The 20,480-nt window shown below is 48.9% G+C and overlaps 9 protein-coding genes across 14 annotated transcripts; 5 read left to right on the top strand and 4 right to left on the bottom strand.

The window, feature by feature from the left end:
• Positions 1-36: 36 nt before the first annotated feature.
• FOIG_11825 (uncharacterized protein) lies at positions 37-905 on the bottom strand. Of its 2 annotated transcripts, XM_031212425.1 has the most exons (5): positions 810-905; positions 692-748; positions 596-640; positions 460-544; positions 37-406 (listed from the first exon to the last, which is right to left on the bottom strand). In XM_031212425.1, exons 1-5 carry the CDS (start codon positions 810-812, stop codon positions 378-380), a joined length of 219 nt encoding a protein of 72 aa, XP_031057819.1. In that variant the 5' UTR covers positions 813-905; the 3' UTR covers positions 37-377. The 2 variants fall into 2 exon arrangements, with proteins under 2 accessions (XP_031057819.1, XP_031057820.1); XM_031212426.1 differs by lacking the exon at positions 692-748 and having other exon boundaries at positions 70-406; positions 810-872.
• Positions 906-969: 64 nt separating this feature from the next.
• Positions 970-2,245, top strand: FOIG_11824 (uncharacterized protein). The gene has a single exon (XM_031212424.1). The coding sequence runs from the start codon at positions 1,126-1,128 to the stop codon at positions 1,687-1,689; it is 564 nt and encodes a 187-aa protein (XP_031057818.1). The 5' UTR covers positions 970-1,125; the 3' UTR covers positions 1,690-2,245.
• Positions 2,246-2,406: 161 nt separating this feature from the next.
• FOIG_11823 (uncharacterized protein) lies at positions 2,407-4,388 on the top strand. The gene is made up of 5 exons (XM_031212423.1): positions 2,407-2,616; positions 2,730-2,756; positions 2,821-2,869; positions 2,925-2,940; positions 3,010-4,388. Exons 1-5 carry the CDS (start codon positions 2,589-2,591, stop codon positions 3,304-3,306), a joined length of 417 nt encoding a protein of 138 aa, XP_031057817.1. The 5' UTR covers positions 2,407-2,588; the 3' UTR covers positions 3,307-4,388.
• Positions 3,412-5,242, bottom strand: FOIG_11822 (profilin). The gene is made up of 5 exons (XM_031212422.1): positions 4,664-5,242; positions 4,483-4,498; positions 4,302-4,386; positions 4,062-4,208; positions 3,412-4,004 (listed from the first exon to the last, which is right to left on the bottom strand). The coding sequence occupies exons 1-5, from the start codon at positions 4,674-4,676 to the stop codon at positions 3,870-3,872; spliced, it is 396 nt and encodes a 131-aa protein (XP_031057816.1). The 5' UTR covers positions 4,677-5,242; the 3' UTR covers positions 3,412-3,869.
• A 2,062-nt stretch (positions 5,243-7,304) lies between these two features.
• FOIG_11820 (uncharacterized protein) lies at positions 7,305-10,702 on the top strand. Of its 2 annotated transcripts, none has more exons than XM_031212419.1 (2): positions 7,305-7,510; positions 7,568-10,702. In XM_031212419.1, the coding sequence occupies exon 2, from the start codon at positions 8,182-8,184 to the stop codon at positions 10,174-10,176; it is 1,995 nt and encodes a 664-aa protein (XP_031057813.1). In that variant the 5' UTR covers positions 7,305-7,510; positions 7,568-8,181; the 3' UTR covers positions 10,177-10,702. The 2 variants fall into 2 exon arrangements, with proteins under 2 accessions (XP_031057813.1, XP_031057814.1); XM_031212420.1 differs by having other exon boundaries at positions 7,305-7,905; positions 8,037-10,681.
• On the bottom strand, positions 7,564-7,770 carry FOIG_11821 (uncharacterized protein; the record flags this gene model as incomplete). Its single annotated transcript, XM_031212421.1, has 1 exon — positions 7,564-7,770. The coding sequence occupies one exon, from the start codon at positions 7,768-7,770 to the stop codon at positions 7,564-7,566; it is 207 nt and encodes a 68-aa protein (XP_031057815.1).
• Positions 7,874-12,082, bottom strand: FOIG_11819 (synaptobrevin like ykt6). 4 transcript variants are annotated; one of them, XM_031212415.1, is made up of 5 exons: positions 11,725-12,082; positions 11,567-11,649; positions 11,407-11,489; positions 10,986-11,351; positions 7,874-10,926 (listed from the first exon to the last, which is right to left on the bottom strand). In XM_031212415.1, exons 1-5 carry the CDS (start codon positions 11,743-11,745, stop codon positions 10,886-10,888), a joined length of 594 nt encoding a protein of 197 aa, XP_031057809.1. In that variant the 5' UTR covers positions 11,746-12,082; the 3' UTR covers positions 7,874-10,885. The 4 variants fall into 4 exon arrangements, with proteins under 4 accessions (XP_031057809.1, XP_031057812.1, XP_031057811.1 ...); XM_031212418.1 differs by having other exon boundaries at positions 11,567-12,082; XM_031212417.1 differs by having other exon boundaries at positions 11,407-11,649.
• Positions 12,083-12,094: 12 nt separating this feature from the next.
• FOIG_11818 (uncharacterized protein) lies at positions 12,095-18,440 on the top strand. Its single transcript, XM_031212414.1, has 2 exons — positions 12,095-13,178; positions 13,227-18,440. The coding sequence occupies exons 1-2, from the start codon at positions 12,276-12,278 to the stop codon at positions 18,231-18,233; spliced, it is 5,910 nt and encodes a 1,969-aa protein (XP_031057808.1). The 5' UTR covers positions 12,095-12,275; the 3' UTR covers positions 18,234-18,440.
• Positions 18,441-18,626: 186 nt separating this feature from the next.
• Positions 18,627-20,184, top strand: FOIG_11817 (uncharacterized protein). Its single transcript, XM_031212413.1, has one exon. It carries the CDS (start codon positions 18,836-18,838, stop codon positions 20,069-20,071), a length of 1,236 nt encoding a protein of 411 aa, XP_031057807.1. The 5' UTR covers positions 18,627-18,835; the 3' UTR covers positions 20,072-20,184.
• Positions 20,185-20,480: the final 296 nt, after the last annotated feature.

Raw genomic sequence — 20,480 nt, 5'->3', positions numbered from 1 at the left:
TGCAAGTGATGCAGTGAGAGACGACACACTATTGACCTCCCAATGAGCCGAACACGTGCAGAGATTGTAATGTTTTCCATAGATGCAAGGCAGGGCTGTCAGATACCTTAGTTGGCTTGCCCCGATTAGATATTCGGTGATACACTGTCAAGCATGGCCTGTCATCATTTTAGACAGGTTTATACATAAGGTAATTTAGGCAAACAGTAGGTCAAGGTAAGGTAGGCAAGCTTGGTTCTGGTAAAGCAAGCTTCCTGTCAAATTCCTTGCAAACCTTCCTTTCTTTTTTGGAAGAGTTGGCAGTAAGTCATTATTTCATGTACAGTCGTGCGCCATCATAAATGCAAAAACTCCAGCTTAACCACCCATGTTGACACTCAGTTCGGTGGCTTGAGGTTGTCCGTGGCTAACCAATATCATCAGCGGTCGCAAACACATCATCATACGAAAAACACTCACCCTCCAGATGAAATAGAACGTTCGATTGGTAGTTCTTGAACATTTGCGCAACCAATTCAACGTTCATGTTCTGAATATTGATGTCCTGAAGCGACGTATTAGTCATGCAATTGATGTAAAATGCAACTCTACTGACCTGAAGGCTCTTATTCATAACAACGACAGCTTCGTTGAGTTTTTCCTGCATGTCATTAGTATCCATCTCTGACGAGTTCAGCTTCGCCGAACATACCACATTGGTAATGATACGGGAAAGCAGTAGGTTCTGCTGGTGCTCATGAGGGGATTCCTATAAATCAGTCAGGTAAGGCTTCAGAGCGATATATTGTCGCAGTCCTCATGAATCTTACCATTTCAGCGGGCTATCGGTTTTAATGTGATAAAAAGACGCTCGAGGCAGTATTCCTAGTTGGTGGAATGCTCTGTTTACTTTATGCCATGTTTGGGTACCTCGCTGTTTGTCAGAGCTCCAAGCTAGGAATACGGTGAAGCACGGCAAAATCTCCAACGCGACAAGCTCATGACTGCGGCAACCAAGAGACCTTAAACCAAAGCACTTTTTCCTGCATTCATCACCGATTGCGAAACAAGTCTGTAAAGCCGTTGACACCTTTCGAGCCAACTTCGATAAAAATTTCGATACCAGCTATCCAGAAACAAGACACAATGGCCGCCCCAACCGAGGCGCAAATCGCCCACCAAGAGCTTATAGAGAAGCTTGACATTCACTCCACCCATAAGAACTTCCGCAGTCCGGCCTGGAAGCCCAACCAGCGTCGAAACAAGAACCTCAAGGCCATCGTCGGTGATGCTTCCCGAAGAGAAGCCTCAGCTCTTGGCACGCCGATGGACGCGAGTGGTATTGCTACACCAGCCGATGATGGACTCTCAACAAGCGGTACAAGCACGCCAGCCACCGAGAGTGGCAAGGAGCCCCCAAATCTGGCACAAGCATCGCGAAACCTGTCTAAGCTTGTCCTCGAGAAGAGCCTCAAACCGACAGGCGGTGTGTCGGCTCCAACTGCCACTTACACAAACATCGAATCGGCACCATCACTCGCGCATAACAAACACTACTGTGACGTGACTGGACTACCGGCTCCCTACCTCGACCCCAAGACGCGACTTCGCTATCACAATAAGGAAGTGTTTGGCCTCATTAGGACGCTACCTCAGGGTGTGGCAGAGCAGTTCCTCGAGGCTCGTGGTGCTCATACAGTCCTTAAGTGAGCATGGCTCAAGTTTGGGATGCCCATTTAATGAAATTGCGAAAACCTCAAAAACCAACGAGGCCCGGGAACCTGTCTTACGGGTTTCATGCGAGGGATCACCAGACATATGCACGTGATACAAAGATACCATTTTAAGAGTACAAATAGGAGTGTCCGACCAACAAAGTCAAGCCCCAACTATGCACCCTTAGCCTTTCGGCCAAGGGATGGCAATTGACGCTCCGGCTTAATCGTGATCATGAGCTTGTTCTCTGCCTAGGTCGACAGACTACCGAGAACGTATGGGGAAGAAACGAATCTCAGTTGCCAGGGCGAAGAGCGCCGCTGGCCGTCGCGGCAGGGACAGGAAATCTGTCAGAAGGAAATGTATAGTGAGGTGTTCGATAGAATGAATCAAACGTGTTGTTTCTCAACGAGCTTCTTTTTCTTTGGCAAACGATTGAAAACCATTTGACAAGGTTTCAGTGATTTGCACTGCAATCATATTGGATTGCCGTAGGCCAAGAGCGTTTAGTCGTGAGTCATTTCCAACTCTCAGTGGAAAATGAAGAAAGTTGCAAGTCTTGTGAGGTCGGTCCTTAAGCAAAATTTCAAGACAATCCACGCTCGCCCACTTTCACGCAGCACAGCCAATAGCTACGAAGCAGCTCCGGGCACCACCTAAACCCCGTTTGGAACAGCCCTGTCAATCGCATGTAAACCCCTGGAACGTGTCCTCGAGGGAAGCAGAGCTGGTGACGAAAAAAGGAAACATTTCAGTAATTTGGCCTCAGTTATTTCTCCCTGCTCTCATTCTCGCCCTTTTCCCAGTCGAAGCTCCATTGTGCGCTTTACCATCGAAACCATCAATACCGATCGAATTTATCAATCAAATCAGCGATACACAGAACCGCAAAGATGTCGATGTGGTTGACAGATACTCAAAGTACGCCTTATCTTACACTGGCACGCGAGTTGCGATCATAAGCACTGCAACGATGCGCTACCCCTTAGACGGGAGATTACTCGATATGGACGAAAGCTGACCGTTTGCGATAGAAATTGGAGTTGTTTTCTGCTCCGGCGGTGCGTTTACGCCTGCGCCTGCGCCTGCACATGGTTAAGATATGGAGGCTGACGTTTATTCTAGGAGGCTTCTTCCTGATAGGAGGTGTCATGCTATTCTTCGACCGATCTATGTAAGTATTGACAGATTCAATCATCTAGTGGTTTTGTTTGCTGACTTCTATGCAGGCTTGCTATGGGAAATGTATGACGACCTCTTCCCTTCCTCTATCATAACGAACAAGCGATTGCTAACGACCGACGTACAAAACAGATCCTCTTCCTTATCGGCTTGACAATCATCATCGGACCTCAAAAGACACTTCTATTCTTCGCCCGCAAGCAGAAAGCAAAGGGCACGGCGGCATTCTTCCTAGGCCTGATCCTTATTTTCATGAAGTGGACCTTCATTGGGTTTATCGTTGAAGCATACGGCATAGTGGTCCTGTTTGGAGATTTCCTGGGGACAATTGCTGGCTTCGCGCGAGGCTTGCCTGTCGTAGGACCATATATTGGAATGATCGTCGATAGGATAGGCCTTGGAAGACGAAACGCCGAGCTTCCTGTTTAGATGCTCCTCTGAGCCTAGCAGACACTTTTGTGCATCACCCGAACGAGAACAAGATTCATCACGTGTAAAAGGCATTCGACGACACACGTCTAGCAAGAGTTGAATGGCGGAGTTCAAGAAAAAATATTGGGTTGGAATCGGCGTTAATGACATAAAGAACTATCATGAGTACCTATAATAAGATGGACAAAAGTACTGTACATCACGGATACGAACGGAGAATAAACGATAAAAGCAGTTGTAATGGAGAGTCGAGTTGGCTGACATTTGATGATCATTTCAAATCTGGCATACAGGTGACAGGTTCTGGAGGGCACTCGGATTGCCTATATGCAGAATCGTGTAGAAACAAAGTCGTCCGACCGATTTTTGGTCAAATAAGGAAAATGTCCTCCTCCAGGTAACACACTCGAGCTCATAGCCCAGTGCTCTAAAACAAAGGCGCTCTTCTCGGCATAAGCTCGTTATAGCTGCGTTGACTGTCCGCTCCACGGACAAACAGCGTTTCCCTGGCGCTTCTCACAGATGATTCCGTCCAGACCCTTGCCTCACACACTGAATGTCTAGTATCCTGACTTGATGAGGTAGTCGGCAAGACCTTCGACGGTAGAGGTGGCGTTGCCGGCGACCTGGGCCTCACCGTGGTGGCCGATGACGATGGCCTGGCCAGTCTTCGCAACAGCAACACCGAGGCGGCCCTATTGTGATAAAGAAGTTAGTCAAAGGAGATGGGACTCGTGAGTTGGGCGTCGTACCGATCGGGCGTAGATACTCCGGTCCTCGGCTCGGGCCATAACGTAACGCTCGCCGGCAATGTAGAGACCCTCAGCGAAAGCCTTGTCCTTGGCAGCCGAGTCACCGCCGACGATGGCAGAGATGGCCTTCATCTCCTCAGGCTTGAGCTATAGTGGGGTTACAAGGTCAGTTTTGTTCATTAACGAAGGGCTAGCCTATCGATCCGAGAGGTTGAGTCGGTGAAGGAGGGTTTGCTGTACCTGGAGGTCAGGAGAAGAAGCCCAGGCGCTGTCGCCAGCAGCACTGATGATGGCGCCCTTGTCAATGTGACCGGAGCCGACGAGGCTATCGAGACGGAAAATGTCAGCATTCAATCGGTATCCGTGCCGGAAAGCATGATAATAGCTTATGATCAAGAGTTATGGGATCGGTTGTATATACCTTGAGTCAATGTATGCTATATCGATGTAAAAGTCACCATGTCAGCTTTTTTGTCCAACTTCAAGTTAGGGTTTCGAGATAGAGGTATTTGGAGGCGGTGATGAGGAACAAGGACGATGGCGGGGGAGGGGGAAATCGATAGCGGGACGGTGTAGGATAGTAGAGACAGTGAGAAACTGACCTTGCCACGACATAGTGATGTGAGATGTGTGAAATTATAGGAACTGAGTGGTTGCAAGTAGGACGAGAAAGATGAGAGTTGCGACGCGAGGGCAAGAAGGTTTAGAGGTAAGGTTTGTTTTGGCGGGGGAGGTTGTCGACTGCTCTGATGTGGTGATTCTTTGGAGCTTTGCCCCTCCAGGCCGCCATGAGTCCCCGCCAAAAAATGTTATCAAGCTCCAATGCTGTCCAATGAGTATTGGATACTTTTGTCGGTGACAGCACATCAGTCATGAGACTGGTACTGTGTACTTGCAAACCCAACGGTTCTCAAATATGTCGGTCGGCATGATCAGCAGCAGCATGCTTTCATGTCACGCATTTTTCTGCATTCCGAGATCACTTGCCTGTGTGATGTTCGATCCAGGCACGCAGAGGCTGTTGACTCAGCAGTAAAGATGCGAGATCGTTGGACCTAACCTATACCTAGTGGAAGCTATTCGATTTTCGACGTCACTATAGAGCTTGAACTGGCGTTGAAGCTACGGGAAACGACTCTGGACGGCCCGTTGCTACTGCAGACGGCAATATCCGCCAAGACTCATGTGCCCTTGGTCCATGTTCGCTTCTAGGAACTACCTAGTAGACGAGTGCCAACACCAAGAACTAATATCGCAAGAGTATCTAATTGTGGTTACGCTTAACGCCCACTTAACCGCTGGCAGTTGAGAGTTCATCGAATGTTTCATATTCGCATTAGTTGTCGTGTGACGAGGGTAGCTTTCGGTAGCGCTGGCAATGTTTAGAGATTGATCAGGTCAACTGCCGTCAAACATGGAGGTTCTGATTCTCGAACGTTGGTTGTTGAGTCAATGAGCTTAAGCTTAACGCTATCTGACTTCATTAGGTTGAGGTCGGATTTATCTGTTAGATCGACCATGACTATTGGAGAAAACAGCAAATAGAGTCCGTAGATGTTCCTGAGAGTAAGGAGCCGTTTGAAAGCTCCAAGTCACTAAGTCTTGTCACAACTGCCAGCTTTCATCATCAAAAAGGTATTTTGTAACCGAAGGTCAGTCTTCAGAGTTTGTATCTCGGTTATCCAAACGCTTCTAGTAAAGCCAGGAAACTTTGAAATGAGGCCCACGAGAGACGAACTCTAAGCGAAGCACAGGCCGGATATTGGTTCAAGAGACTATTTACTTACTCAACAGCAGCTCATCGACAGAGCCCCTAGGTGATATCCAAGCTCCAATAACCTTGGTGTTTCATGTCTTAAGAGACGTATTAAGAACAGTAGCATTGCCGATAACTCCATGGAGCCGGAGTCACCCGTAGTGAAACAGACGTCGCCGTTCTCCTTCGTCAAGGACACTCTGAAGCTTCGAATGTAACTCTTCTGGACATGCTCAGACGACTTCTAGGAAACAGTCTGATGATACAAACCTACACTTTGTCTTCTCTAGGGTATGTGAGCCTAGTTTCCTCTTTGGCCCGTGCTGGTTGTGCTACAATTGGAAATTGGCAATCTGAGACGAGCTGTAGAGGCCCTAGCCGTGACATGAAACGGCGAGTTGAATGGGCAAAAACCCCTGAGGATTATTTTATTTCATTCCACCTTTCTTACGGCTGTATCGCTTATTGTTCGGTGACGATCCAATCACTCACAACGGAAGCCTTATATCCTCAATTTCCCCCTTTGGGCACATACATCCATCCAGCCGATGTTACTGAGCACGGCCCAGACTCAGCTCGACAACCAGCCCTACTGTAAATTGGATGGATCGGGTGCAATTGAATCCTCCCGCTGTCTAAGAGAGATGAAGAGCGTTGGACAGACGCGCCGAGTGAGGCCAATGGCCAGCCCACGAGCCGCGCGCAACTAAGGTTCAAGTTCCGTGCCGCTACCTGAAAATTCTAGAAGACGGGTCAGCCACTTATTCGCTCACTGCTATGATTAACGGTCTTCTGATGGGTGGTTGCATGCTTTGCAGTGGAGGTTTGCCTGCAGTAGTTTTCGAAAGCTTGTGTTTCATAGAGGGCTGTGACAGGGTGGATATTGTTTGGGATACTCCGCGTCTTGTTCCTCTAATCTAAAAACCAGCTCAGCACATGCCCCATACTCGAGCATCATGCAAGTGCCGTTAAAGCAATACGGCGCAGTAAATGAGGTATCGTACACGAGACCCTTCCAGTGCTCGTTGGCTGAGAGGGAGGTTACAGTGTCGTGTTAATACAGCCTAGCTGTTTGTCTTTCTTGACAACGAACATTTACAGGGATCGGATCCTTTTTCGTCCCTCGTTGACAGGTGACTACGATTCAGTTCTCAGGATCGTCCACATGAATCGCTGTCACATTATGTCTGTGAGTCTTGTTGTTACAGAAGTTACCAGCCTTGGCCGTAAGTCCGTGTGAATGGGTTGTGTGTGTCATCGGGATCAGCGTTGACGTTGAAGATCCCAGCAACCGCGTAGATTGCCGCGTTCGCCGACGGAGACACATTTTCTGTACATGTACCCATCTCAAGGCTTATAGAGCCTCGTTGCTATTATTATAGCTAGTGCCTCTATTATCACCACTCTCGTACGTTGCGTTGCGGCGGCTAAGGTTACTTCTAAAAAGTGCCACAAGCAGTGAAACCTCAACTAGACAACCAACGAACCGCATAATTATTTCTCTCAAAGCATTAAATGAACCTCCAGGTTTGACGACTCTGACACACGACACTGGGGTCTCTTAGAACCCCAAGGGCCCACTCCTTGATATGCTTTCGACAGGGCCCCCCTAGTCAAAGTAGTTCCTTGGCCGTGGCAGCCGTTGCAGAGAAAGTTGAAGCAATCAATGCCATCGGGCGTTAAAGATTTCAAAGTCAGCATTCAGGAACCGTCGTCCCATCAATCTCAAACATTGACCAAAGCCTCTTAGCTTGTTTCCCAAGACCGATCCCTGTAAATGTCAAAATGGGGTGTCTCTTCAAAATCTCTGTCGTTGGACAGATGATAAGCTGACGTTTCTTCTCTCTCATGCCCGTTTGCATACATCTCATTTTGCTTCATCTGAGGCGTGGCAACCAATCCGGGGATCGGCTCTTGGACATCGAAATTGCTCTTGCGCTTATTACATTCCATCCTTGCACTCCATCGTCATCTTGGACCCAGTTCCCTGCTTGTTGCCGGCCGTTTAACCGCATTCGTCTCGATTCTCATCAACGGCTTCATACGATAGGCTTCCGTGAAAGGCGGGGTGGTCCCTGTGAGACGAGGGTCAGTTCTTGTCCAAAAATCATCGCAGGTTTTGTTAAAGAGGATCCTGGTCCCTGAGAAAGTCGGTCCTTGGTGAACCGTCTTCTGTGTCAGACCCTGTCGATGCAGGGAACTAATCAGTCAAAACAAAGGCCTTTTATCCTCTAAATCCAAGCATAGATCTCGCCCCCGCGCTGCATTGGGCTTTGCTTTGCTTCACCCACTGTTTGTGTGTCAATCTATTCTAGACGCTTTACAAAACGACACCCTCGTGCGGTCGCGCGACAGATTTCAGCCATGGCTACAAATCTGTCACGGGCTGCTACTGTATCGGCTGCCTCCGGATATCAACGTCGTAGGGGAAGCTTCACCGCCGACTGGACAGACAGTCATTCTCTTTCCAAACATTCATTCGACAAGCGGGTTTCCAGAGACGATCTTGCACTCATTCTCAAGAGCTCAAAGAAGGGCAACGTGACGGCGTTTCATATACCGATCCATGGCCGACTTCCATCCCCCGAACACAGCCCGCGAACCTCGTCACTGACGAGAACGACTTGGGTGCGAACTTCAACTCCAGATTCTATGATAGATTCTGGTGAGACTGGTGTTATTGCTGTTGGTATGGCAATTGGAAGTCCAACACAAATGGGAGACTTTGCGCCGGCGCCCTGGAATCCACAGAACAGAGCCATGAATGCAGTCGTCGACATCCGGGAGCCGATACCAGAGCCTGCGCCAGAGCCTGTCGATGACACTCAGCAGAAGGCTCGTAAATGGGGCCTTTTTCGATCAAAATCGAAGCGAGCCACACGGCCAGAGAAGCCCCAACGATCTATGACGGAGAGTGTCAATACTTCTACCACATCATTAGGTTCTTCTGGAATGCCGACTTCAGCACCAGCAGATCAGAGTTCACGAAAAATGCCAAAGCATAAACCTATCGTTATTCGATCTCAAACTGAACCAATTATATCAGAACCCGCGCAGACGATTGCTGAAGTGCCTCGGTCGGTACCAACGTCAGCGGAGGCGAAACCTATATCGCCGGGAAAACTAACAAAGGAGAAGCCTGCTCTTCAGCGCAAGGCATCAAAGGAAGCGAAGCTGAAGGACCCGGGTTCAGGAGGTATAGGCCGCAAAATGTCGCTAAGAGGCCTTCGAGGTGACTCTAGCAAGAAGCGATCAGAAAAAGCAATCGCACCGCCGCCCTCATCGCCGCCTCCGATGCCTGCTATTCCTCACTCTCTGTTAGATGTTGAGATTCCTAGCATCAAAATGGATCGATATAGTGTCATGTTTAACAGTGTTTTACAGCCACCGCAAGGGTCGGCCTCCTCACTTCTTGCTCGACGACAGGCTACTCTCGATCATCTGAAGTCTGTGAAGGACGCAATCGCCGAGAATCGAGACGAGTCTCTTCGACCACGGAGGGCAACGTCGCCACAGCCCTCACCAGCTTTTGTTTCCCAGGATAACTCAAAGCCTCTGCCTTCACCTCGGTTCCGAGCCAACACATCCCCGGCCTTATTGGACTCATCATATTATCACTCAGAGGAGTCCCCTGAGGCAGTTACACCAAGAGTCACCCAAGTTTCGCGGTCAGAATCTCAGCACAACAAGTTCGCAGCGCAAGCTACACATTATCAGCCCGCCCTTGTCTCCAAGTTCAACAGACGTCCCAGTGCTGCGTCTACGGAGAAGATTAGCGTTACTTCCGCAAAACAGACCTCACCTCCTGTGCCCATTATCTCGCCCAACACCCACTCCAAACATTCGTCTCCATTTACTCCCTCACCAGGCACAGTTCCCGAATCTCCTGAACACACAGACGACGAGAAAGATGTTCAGGTAGCTAAGGGAAGACTCTCTTCTCCTTCGGAGCCCTCGTGGCACATGGTCTCGCCCCCAGCTTCCATCACGTCCTCCGGCGCCGAAACCTCGAGGCGATTCTCCCCATCTTCATCATTGGCTTCGCCCAAGAAGCAAGCTCCCGAGGCTGATGCTCAAGAGGCCTTACGTAACGCTGTTGAGATCTCCATCGCTCGCCAGATCAGCGTCTCGCACCAGCAACGCAAGATGCTGCACCCGCTAAAGAGCAACCCCAGCTTGAGACATCGAGGTAACGGCAGCCCGAGCGGACCAGGTTACATCCCAATTGAGAAGGATGAGCGTCTAGCTGAGACCAAGTCATCTACCCCTACCTTGGTGCACCCAAGGGAGTTGACTCACTCTCCTGATGCTTACCAAATGCACCGCAAGAGTGAGAGAGTAATTCTTGAGGAATCTTAAAACTCGCATTTCATGATGAACAACCAGATCGCCATTTCGGTTTCATTTTATATCTTTGTCACGATTTCTACAATACCCTTTTCATGATGCTCTGGCAGCATCTCACCATGGCGGACTCAACTGGTTTGAGCCGTCTTGTACATACCACAGGGTTTCCTTCCCTCCTATACGTTTGTCTCCTTTGTATACTACGCTTTCAGTGACGGATATGTTTGGACATTATGGATTACGGACTTACAGCAAGGCGCCAGAGAAGCATGAATGGGCAAGACACGGGACAGCAGACTCGTCCCTAGAGCATCTCGTTGGAGTTTCTTCTTCTTCAAAAAGCAAAGGGGTTATCATTTCTTCTTAAGCACTCTGGGTCAAAAGACTCAGATTTTATTCTTCTTTGTGTATCTTTCGATCAGATTAGGTTTGGTGATAAGTGAGCATTTCACACTTGTCCAATTTATGGACTTTTTTTTTTAACATGTCAAAAAGAATGATTCCCATTTGGCACCCATCTGCCTTCGATCGTACTGCCTGTGATAAGATTCTTCTCCGCCTCTTCGACAAGTCTAGCTGCTGTAAAGACATGGCCCTGCGAATGAATGATGGACAAAACGATTGGAAGTATCTGCGCCACACGAATAACCAATCTCAATACCGACATCTCTTATATGCTGAAATGAAGCCAGGTCCAACGCCGGAAAAACGAAATGATCCATTACATCAAAATACAGCACGAGTTCTGCTTCTTGGCTTGCTCTGTGGGATAGGTCAGTTGTTTTCCGATGAAGGGAAATTTGGAATGAACAGTGGCATACGGTAAAACATCTTGCTTTGGGCGCTAAGACCGTCACTCTTAGCCACTAGATCGTCGATCTTCTCTCCACGCTGTAGCACACTCTCGATGGTCTTGTGGAGAACAATCTTAGTCTCGTCAAGCTCCTTCTGAATCTTGAGGATGCTGTCGGCCTGCTGGGGGTCCTGGTACTTTGTGAGGTACTCCTTCAGCTCGGGCATGGAGAGAGTGGGTGTGCCGGTGGCCCAGCTGGAGCGGGGGTTCTTGGAGAGGAACTCGTCGACGACCTTGCTAAGAAGCTGATGTGCCACGAGGGCAGGATACTGGTGATCGGAGATGATGATGCCGCAGACACCCTCGGTTCGGCCGTAGGCGTGGAAAGTGTAGTCTGTAGAATGCGCGTGTAAGCTTGTGATTTCTCGAGGGAACTGAATCAGGTATACCTTGCTCCTCAACATCCTGTCGCTGTCCAGGGCGGGTGCGCTCGGCGACGGTCTTTGCGAATAGGGTCATGAATTCGCCATAGCTGTTTCAAGTTTGCGAGTCAGTCCATGGACCGTCCGGATACGGAGATAGCGGTCGCAATGATAAGGTAGGACTGACTTGTTGCGGGTGAATCGCGAGTAGCTGCTGAGTTCCTTCTCAGCGACGATCTCATGAGCCGGCTGGCTCTCGTTGCGAAGGATCTGGTCGCAGCAGCTTTGTTAGCCCAACTGGACGGAGGTCTCGATCGATCGGTGAGGGGCACAGGGACAGCGTACGCCGATGTAATGCAGTTTCATGATTGCGGGATCAAGTTTGTGAGAAGTGGCGGTTATCAATCGAAGGCGGAGCGCGCAGTAGGGCGACAGCGGGAGGGGGGGATTGGAGGATTAGAGAGAGAGAGTTGAAGGAGAGGGAGGATTTGAAGTTTGGTTGAATGTTGTAACCCTCCGTCACCGTAACTAAGGACTGAGTTTAGGGGCGTCACATGTTCCCCACGACGCAGACGGGCTCTTCGACTAGGCCGCTGAATTTCCAAGGGCAGTTAGTGGCTGTAAGCATTACAAGCTCGCTGGCGGCTAGGCGGGGGCTTGTTTAGTGGGGTATTTGTTCGGCCCAGAGCGGTATGACTCTTTGAAGAACAAGCAATCCACCGTCATGAACCAATCCTTTTCGATCAAGGACAACCTCAAAAGGACGTCGGCTGCCACAACTACAGGCAGCAGAATAACGACTCTTTTACCTCACACTCCTGTGTTCATACAGCATCAGAAGACTTCCCCACTAGGCAACACGTAACAACCACCAGCTGGATAGTATCGATTACATCATGGCATCCTCGCAACTTAGTGCCGCAGAGGCACGATGGCGCGAACAATTTGCGGCTATGCAAGAAGCTATCGCCAACCTCAAAATTCCCCAAGAGAATGGATCAGTTGAAGATGATCTCGATGATGACGAATTTGGTGGTTATTCTAGTGGAAACAGCGGCCAGGATGTCTGGGACTTTATCTCGGATGACGACCAAGAAGCCTTAAGCAGCGACTTCGCTGATGGAGAAGCCCTAAATGGACCAGCTGTGGCAGATTACGGTGCCGAATGGTTTGCAGTTAGATGTTCAGCCATCGCAGCCAAGAATGGTCTCTCTGCTGATGTGTTTGAGAGCCAAATTATGAGTGTCCTCGACTCTGATCGCTCTGATGATGAACTTCAGATCCAGCTTACTGACTTGGTAGGCTTTGATGATCTTGACTTCATCATCGAGATGCTGGGTCACAGAAATGAGATCGTTTCCGCTGTCAACAGTCAGAGTCAGGGGAGCTCCAGTGGACCCCGACTCCTGACCAAGGCTCAAAGAGAAGAAAACCTGCGTCGCCAAGATCAAGCACACAAATCTGCAACTCTTGCACCAGCACATTCAAAGGAACCCCAATATCCACACGTCTATAAAGCATACAGCGCTGGAAACACCCTGAGCTACGCTGGCAAAAAGTACGGACTGCCAGTTGGTAGTGAGCGGCTATCGTTTGACAAGTACGAGGAGTACTTTATCCCCGCTGGCAAGAAGGGTGTACTGGGCCCTGGACAGCGGCTTATTCCCGTCAAGGAACTCAATGGGTTGTGTCGAAATACGTTCAAGGGCTACAAGACGCTTAACCGCATGCAGAGTCTTGTCTATCCTGTTGCCCATAAGACTAGTGAGAACATGTTGATCTGTGCTCCTACTGGTGCTGTGAGTCCACTTGTACCAACATTTACCATCAGCTACTAATATGACCAGGGTAAAACGGATGCTGCTATGCTTACCATTCTTCAAACAATTGCCCAGAATGTTGAGCCTAACCCCTTCGAAGACCCGTCAGCCACCGAATTTGCAGTCAACGCCGATGACTTCAAAATCGTCTATGTTGCTCCCATGAAGGCGCTTGCTGCTGAAGTTACAGAGAAGCTAGGCAAGCGCCTGGCTTGGCTTGGTATCAAATGTCGAGAGTACACTGGAGATATGCAGCTCACCAAGTCTGAAATCATCCAGACTCAAATTATCGTTACGACCCCTGAGAAATGGGATGTCGTCACACGCAAGGGCACTGGAGACACGGAACTTGTTCAGAAGGTCCGTCTTCTCATCATCGATGAGGTACATATGCTTCATGATGAGAGAGGTGCTGTCCTAGAATCCCTTGTGGCTCGAACGGAACGGCAGGTTGAGAGTACGCAGTCTCTCATTCGAATTGTTGGTCTCAGTGCCACATTGCCCAATTATGTTGATGTCGCCGATTTCCTCAAAGTCAACAAATATGCAGGCCTATTCTACTTCGACTCATCCTTCCGCCCTGTTCCTTTGGAACAACATTTCATCGGCGTCAAAGGAAAGGCTGGAACAAAGCAATCGAAGGAGAATCTTGATCAGGTCGCTTTCGACAAAGTCAAAGAGATGCTCGAGCGTGATCACCAAGTCATGGTGTTCGTTCACTCACGAAGAGATACGCAGCTTACAGCGCGAATGCTACACCAGAAGGCCATCGATGCCATGTGTGCAGATCTCCTTGACCCGAGCTATCATCCTGGGTTTGAACAAGCTTCGCGTGATATCAAGCAGTCCAAGTCCAAGGAGATCCGTGAGCTCCTCTCCAAGGGCATTGGAGTTCACCACGCTGGAATGGCAAGATCTGACCGAAACTTGATGGAAAGACTATTTGGAGAGGGTGTCCTGAAGGTTCTCTGCTGTACCGCCACTCTAGCATGGGGTGTCAACTTGCCTGCCGCAGCAGTCGTAATCAAGGGAACTCAGGTTTATAGCGCTCAGGATGGTAAATTTGTTGATCTGGGAATTCTTGATGTACTGCAGATCTTTGGTCGCGCTGGTCGTCCTCAATTCGAAGATACTGGTATCGGCATGATTTGCACAACCCACGACAAGCTCACCCATTACCTGACTGCTGTGACGGAACAGCAGCCCATTGAATCTAAATTCTCGACGAAGCTGGTTGACAATCTGAATGCTGAGATCGCACTCGGAACTGTCACTTCTATTCCGGATGCTGTTCAGTGGATCGGATACTCGTACCTCTTCGTGCGCATGCAAAGGAGCCCAATGTCTTATGGCATAGAATGGTCAGAAATTCGCGACGACCCAAACCTGGTTCAAAGACGTCGTCAGCTTGCTATTCAGGCTGCCAAGACCTTGCAGCAATGCCAGATGATTATCTACAATGAAAGGACAGATGAGCTGCGCAGCAAGGACATCGGAAGAATTGCCAGTCAATACTATATCCTCCACACAAGTATTCAGGTTTTCAACGCCATGATGCAACCTCAGGCCACAGAGGCCGATATTTTAAAGATGATCAGTATGAGTGGAGAGTTTGACAACATCCAATCCAGAGATAGTGAGGAGAAGGAGTTGACTCATCTACGTCGAGAGATCATTCCGTGCGATGTTGATGGAGGTATCGACACCCCTCAGGCAAAAACAAATATTTTGCTGCAGTCTTACATCTCGAAAGCGCAGCCGGAAGATTTTGCCCTTTCAAACGACATGAACTACGTTGCTCAGCAGTCTGGACGTATCTGTCGAGCACTCTTCATGCTTGCCCTCAATCGCCGATGGGGCCACCAGTGCCTCGTGCTTCTAACTCTGGCAAAGTCGATTGAAAAGCGCATCTGGCCCTACCAGCATCCTCTTCATCAGTTTGACCTTGCAAAGTCGGTCCTCAACCAGCTCGACGCGAAAGAGAACTTGACAATTGAGACCATGAAAGACATGGAGCCTGCAGAGATTGGAGGTTTGATCCACAACCAGAGTGCCGGCAAGAACATTGCCAAGATTTTGAACAACTTTCCTACTGTTCACGTCGAGGCTGAAATCGCTCCTCTAAACCGAGATGTGTTGCGTATTAAGCTCTTTGTTATTCCCGATTTCCGATGGCATGACCAGATTCACGGAACCTCAGAGTCATTCTACATTTGGGTCGAGAATTCCGAGACTTCAGAGATCTACCATCATGAATTTTTCATTCTCAACAGAAGAAAGTTACATGATGACCATGAGCTGAACTTCACGATTCCCCTTTCGGACCCCTTGCCTAGCCAGATATACGTCCGAGCCGTCTCAGACAGATGGCTGGGAGCTGAGACCGTCACTCCAGTCTCTTTCCAGCATCTCATCCGCCCAGACACTGAAAGCGTCTATACTGACCTCCTGAATCTTCAACCACTACCCATCTCGGCCCTCAAGAACCCTGCGCTTGAAGAACTCTATGCCAAGCGCTTTGAGTTTTTCAACCCCATGCAAACGCAAATCTTCCATACGCTTTACCATACACCTGCCAACGTGCTTCTTGGATCACCCACTGGTAGCGGCAAGACTGTTGCTGCTGAGCTTGCCATGTGGTGGGCTTTCCGTGAGAGACCCAAGTCCAAGGTTGTCTACATTGCGCCAATGAAGGCACTTGTCCGTGAGCGAGTCAAAGACTGGGGAGTTAGATTGGCGCGACCACTGGGCTTGAAGTTGGTGGAGTTGACTGGTGACAATACTCCTGATACTAGAACTATACAGGACGCTGATATCATCATCACTACGCCTGAGAAGTGGGACGGTATATCTCGTTCCTGGCAGACAAGAGGATATGTTCGACAAGTGAGCCTGGTCATCATTGACGAGATTCATCTTCTGGCTGGGGACCGTGGTCCTATTCTTGAAATCATTGTGTCCCGTATGAACTACATTGCTTCCTCGACCAAGAATGCCGTTCGTCTCCTGGGCATGTCAACTGCTTGCGCCAATGCGACAGACCTGGGCAACTGGTTAGGTGTCAAAGAAGGTCTTTTCAACTTTAAGCACTCAGTCCGTCCTGTTCCTCTGGAATTATATATTGATGGCTTCCCAGAAGTCAGGGGATTCTGTCCTTTGATGCAGTCTATGAATCGCCCCACCTTCTTGGCTGTTAAGAATCACAGTCCTGACAAGCCTGTAATTGTTTTCGTTCCCTCGCGAAGACAGACTCGTCTGACTGCAAAGGATCTCATCAACTTTTGTGGTATGGAAGATAACCCCCGGCGATTTCTTCACATGGATGAAGATGATTTGCAGCTTAACCTTGCTCGAGTCAAGGATGACGCGTTGAAGGAGGCCATCAACTTTGGAATTGGTCTACATCACGCTGGTCTAGTTGAGTCGGATCGTCAGCTTGCTGAAGAGTTGTTCTTGAACAACAAGATCCAGATTCTGGTCGCTACTAGTACTCTCGCCTGGGGTGTCAACTTGCCTGCTCATCTGGTTGTCGTCAAAGGAACACAATTCTTCGATGCCAAAATTGAGGCATACAAAGACATGGACTTGACCGATGTTCTGCAAATGTTGGGCCGTGCCGGTCGTCCTCAGTTCGATAACTCGGGAGTTGCACGTATCTTTACCCAGGATTCCAAGAAGGACTTTTACAAGCACTTCCTTCACACTGGCTTCCCAGTAGAGTCCTCGCTTCACACTGTTTTGGATAACCATCTTTGTGCCGAAGTCTCGGCTGAGACCATTGTCACCAAACAGGACGCGCTCGACTATCTTACATGGACATTCTTCTTCAGACGACTACACAAGAATCCGTCGTACTACGGACTCGAGATTTCTGCTGAGGAGCACAATAGCATCGCTGCTCAGCAGCTTGCTAATGAATACATGATTGAGATGGTTAGCAAGTCACTCAACGAGCTTGCTGACTCTAAATGTGTTGAGGTGTTCCCCAATGGCGACGTTGATCCCACACCTCTTGGCAAGATCATGAGTTACTACTACCTCTCGCACAAGACGATCCGTCACCTTGTCAAGCACGCGAAAGCTCAAGCCTCATTCCTCGACGTCTTGTCATGGATGTCCCGCGCTACCGAGTACGACGAACTCCCCGTGCGCCATAATGAAGACCTCATAAACAACACTCTTTCGGACAACTTGCCATTCCCTGGCCACGCCTTTGGGCTGCCTATGTGGGATCCCCACGTGAAGGCTTTCCTACTCCTCCAGGCACATATGTCTCAGATAGACCTTCCAATCACTGATTATGTTGGTGATCAGACAAGTGTTCTCGATCAGGCTATCCGTGTCATACAGGCTTCCATCGATGTTCTGACCGAGCTTGGTTATCTGTCCAGTTGCCTGCAAATGATGGCCCTTCTACAGTCGATCAAGTCGGCTCGTTGGCCTACTGATGCACCAGTGTCCATCCTACCTACGGTCGAACCCGACGTCAAGAACGATACACCAATTGCTAAGATCAGCGCGCTGACTAGACCTCAGGCGATGCAACTTGCTAAGAAGCTTGGTGTACCTGCGAGCCAGCACAACCGTTTCGCTCGTGCTGTATCTATCCTACCTAACGTCGAGGTGTCCATCGCTGCAGCCACGGCACTCTCAGTGACCATTGGTCTTAAGCGTCTCAACCAGCTTGTCGAGCGAGAGGCTCGCATCTACGCACCCAAGTTCCCTAAACCACAAACAGAATCGTGGTTCGTTATCGTGGCTGATTTAACACGCGACGAAGTCATTGCAGTGAAGCGTGTGGGTTGGACCACGAACCCCAATCGCAAGCTCGAGGCTGGTGGTCGACCCACGGCGAAGACAACCATCAAGCTCCCTCCCGCTCAGGCAGGCCAGGCCCGCAAGTTTGACGTCCTTGTTGTCAGCGATGCTTATCCGGGTCTTGAATATCGTGTTGAAGGTGTCGATATTCCTGCTCCGCCCACTGTGGATGATGCTGTGCAGTCGAAGAAGGCGGATGCGTCTGGGTCGAAATGATGGAAGCTAGATTAGAATTGGACGTTGACTCTAACCACGTGGGCATGGCAGATACATTGAGCGATTTACAGGGAATTCAGGTAGATCTATCAATTAACAAGAATAGAGAACAGTGCTTTGGTGTGCCTACTGTGTTAGACAATTTTGAGGGAGCGCCCCTGCAATAGACCTTGATACTTAATAGGTGCTTAAGACAACACATCGCTGTTCTGATGTTCTTGCCGACCTTGAGTTACGTGATAACCAGATATCCTACCGTCAAACTTTCTCTACAGTAGGCTTGAACTCATCTGTTATGAAGGTGGTAACTATTCTAGTTTCAGCACAGACACTGTCCCATCTTAATTCCTGGTTGCTAGACTAGTCCAGGATACAATCCTTAAAGTCAATGACACCTACATTTCCTGCCGGAATTTTGACGAAGCAGCCATTTATGAACAGAGACTCTGATTATCTTGACCACATTCTACGTTAGTTGTAAATTTCCAGGGTCTTTCACGACTCATTAATTTATTAGCGTGTTGACAGCGAATATCTTAGCGAGGATTCATGCACTACGTTTCCACGTATAGCATTTGCTATTCGACACAGCGTGTTTCTAAATGTCAAAACTTCGAATTCTCATCTCAGGCGGTGGCATCGCTGGCCCATCTGCCGCTTTCTGGCTCTCCCGTCTCGGCCATTCCTGCACCATCATAGAAAGATTCCCCTCACTACGCACTGGAGGTCAACAGATTGACATTCGCGGCCAAGGCATCGAAGCTGCGAAGCGCATGGGAATTCTTGAAGAAATCCGAAATAAAGCGGTTGATGAAGATGGCCTGCAATGGGTTGATTCGCAAGGGAAGCAGAAAGCTCTACTGGAAAGAAATGATTCGGGGAAAGGGAGACAGTCATTCACAAGTGAGTTCGAAGTCATGAGAGGAGATTTGTGCAAGATCATATACGAGGCGACGAGACAAAGAGCCCAATATCGCTTCGGAACATCGATTGAGAGCTTTGAGAATGTCGGCGATAAGGTTGAAGTCAGATTTTCGGATGGAGCTGATGAGAGCTACGATCTTGTCATTGCCGCAGACGGTCAAGGCTCGAGAGTCCGACGAAAGTTATTCGCTGATGATCCTGAAGCTGTTCATGTGCGCGACCTCAATCTGAATGGATGTTACTATAATTTGCCACGGGAAGCAGGAGATAAAAATATTGCCACTGTATACAGCGCTCCAGGCCGCCGCGTGATCTCAACGCGTTGGCATTCGAATGATAGAGGTCAAGCATACCTTATGACAATGTCCCACGTGGAAGAGCTGAAAGAGGTCATGAGTCAGGACGTCAATGCTCAGAAGAAGCTTTTTGCAGAGATCTTTAAGGATGCAGGATGGCAGGCTCCGAGACTCGTCAAGGCTATGCATGAGACCGAGGACTTTTACGCGCAGTCTGTCGTGCAGATCAAGACCAAGACGTGGTCTAAAGGAAGAGTTGTTCTGCTGGGCGACGCAGGATACGCTCCATCTCCACTGACGGGTGTGGGAACTACACTCGCCTTGATAGGAGCCTGCGTTCTCAGCGGAGAAATTGCGAGACATGGCCATGATATTTCCAGAGCTCTTATGGCGTATGAAGATACTCTAAGACCATATGTTGAGAAGTCTCAAAAACTGCCGTCGTTCATCCCTGGTATTGCATATCCAAAGACGAACTTTGGGATCAAGTTACAGTACTCGATTATTGGGCTTATCACCAAGCTTAAGATTGATAAGGCGATCCTTGCCCTACTGCCGGAGGATAGAGGGACTTGGAGAATACCTGCTTATGAAGAACTGAGGGCTTTAAAGGGATGAGCTATGAGTTGTGATCTGATCGCGCAAAGCTGTCAGGAATGCCAACTAAAGGACTCTCAGCTGAAGGCTAGCTTAAGGCAATTTTAGAGGAATAATATCACAATTTAGAGTAATTTTACTAAAATTATGTCTAAGTGAGAGTTCGAATGCTTTAGAGCAATTTTGTTTGTTCAAACCTCTAACAGAGTGAGTCATCCACGTCCACAAGAAGTAAAAGTTAATATAATACTATAAGTAGGGGATTCTTGTTACTCTGTACTCTGTTCCACTCCTCGAAACTTGCAAAAATACCAAGTCTGCCAACAAAATGGGTACTGTGATGCATATAAGTTGCTTACTTTCCCTTCCCTTCGAGTTGGGGGAGATGATATGGGGCTTTTCAGCTTCAACCGGAGATGCGAACCGACTA

This window comes from Fusarium odoratissimum, assembly GCF_000260195.1.
Source record: "Fusarium odoratissimum NRRL 54006 unplaced genomic scaffold supercont1.23, whole genome shotgun sequence".
NCBI classification, from domain to species: domain Eukaryota; kingdom Fungi; phylum Ascomycota; class Sordariomycetes; order Hypocreales; family Nectriaceae; genus Fusarium; species Fusarium odoratissimum.
This window is presented reverse-complemented; position numbering and strand designations above follow the sequence as displayed.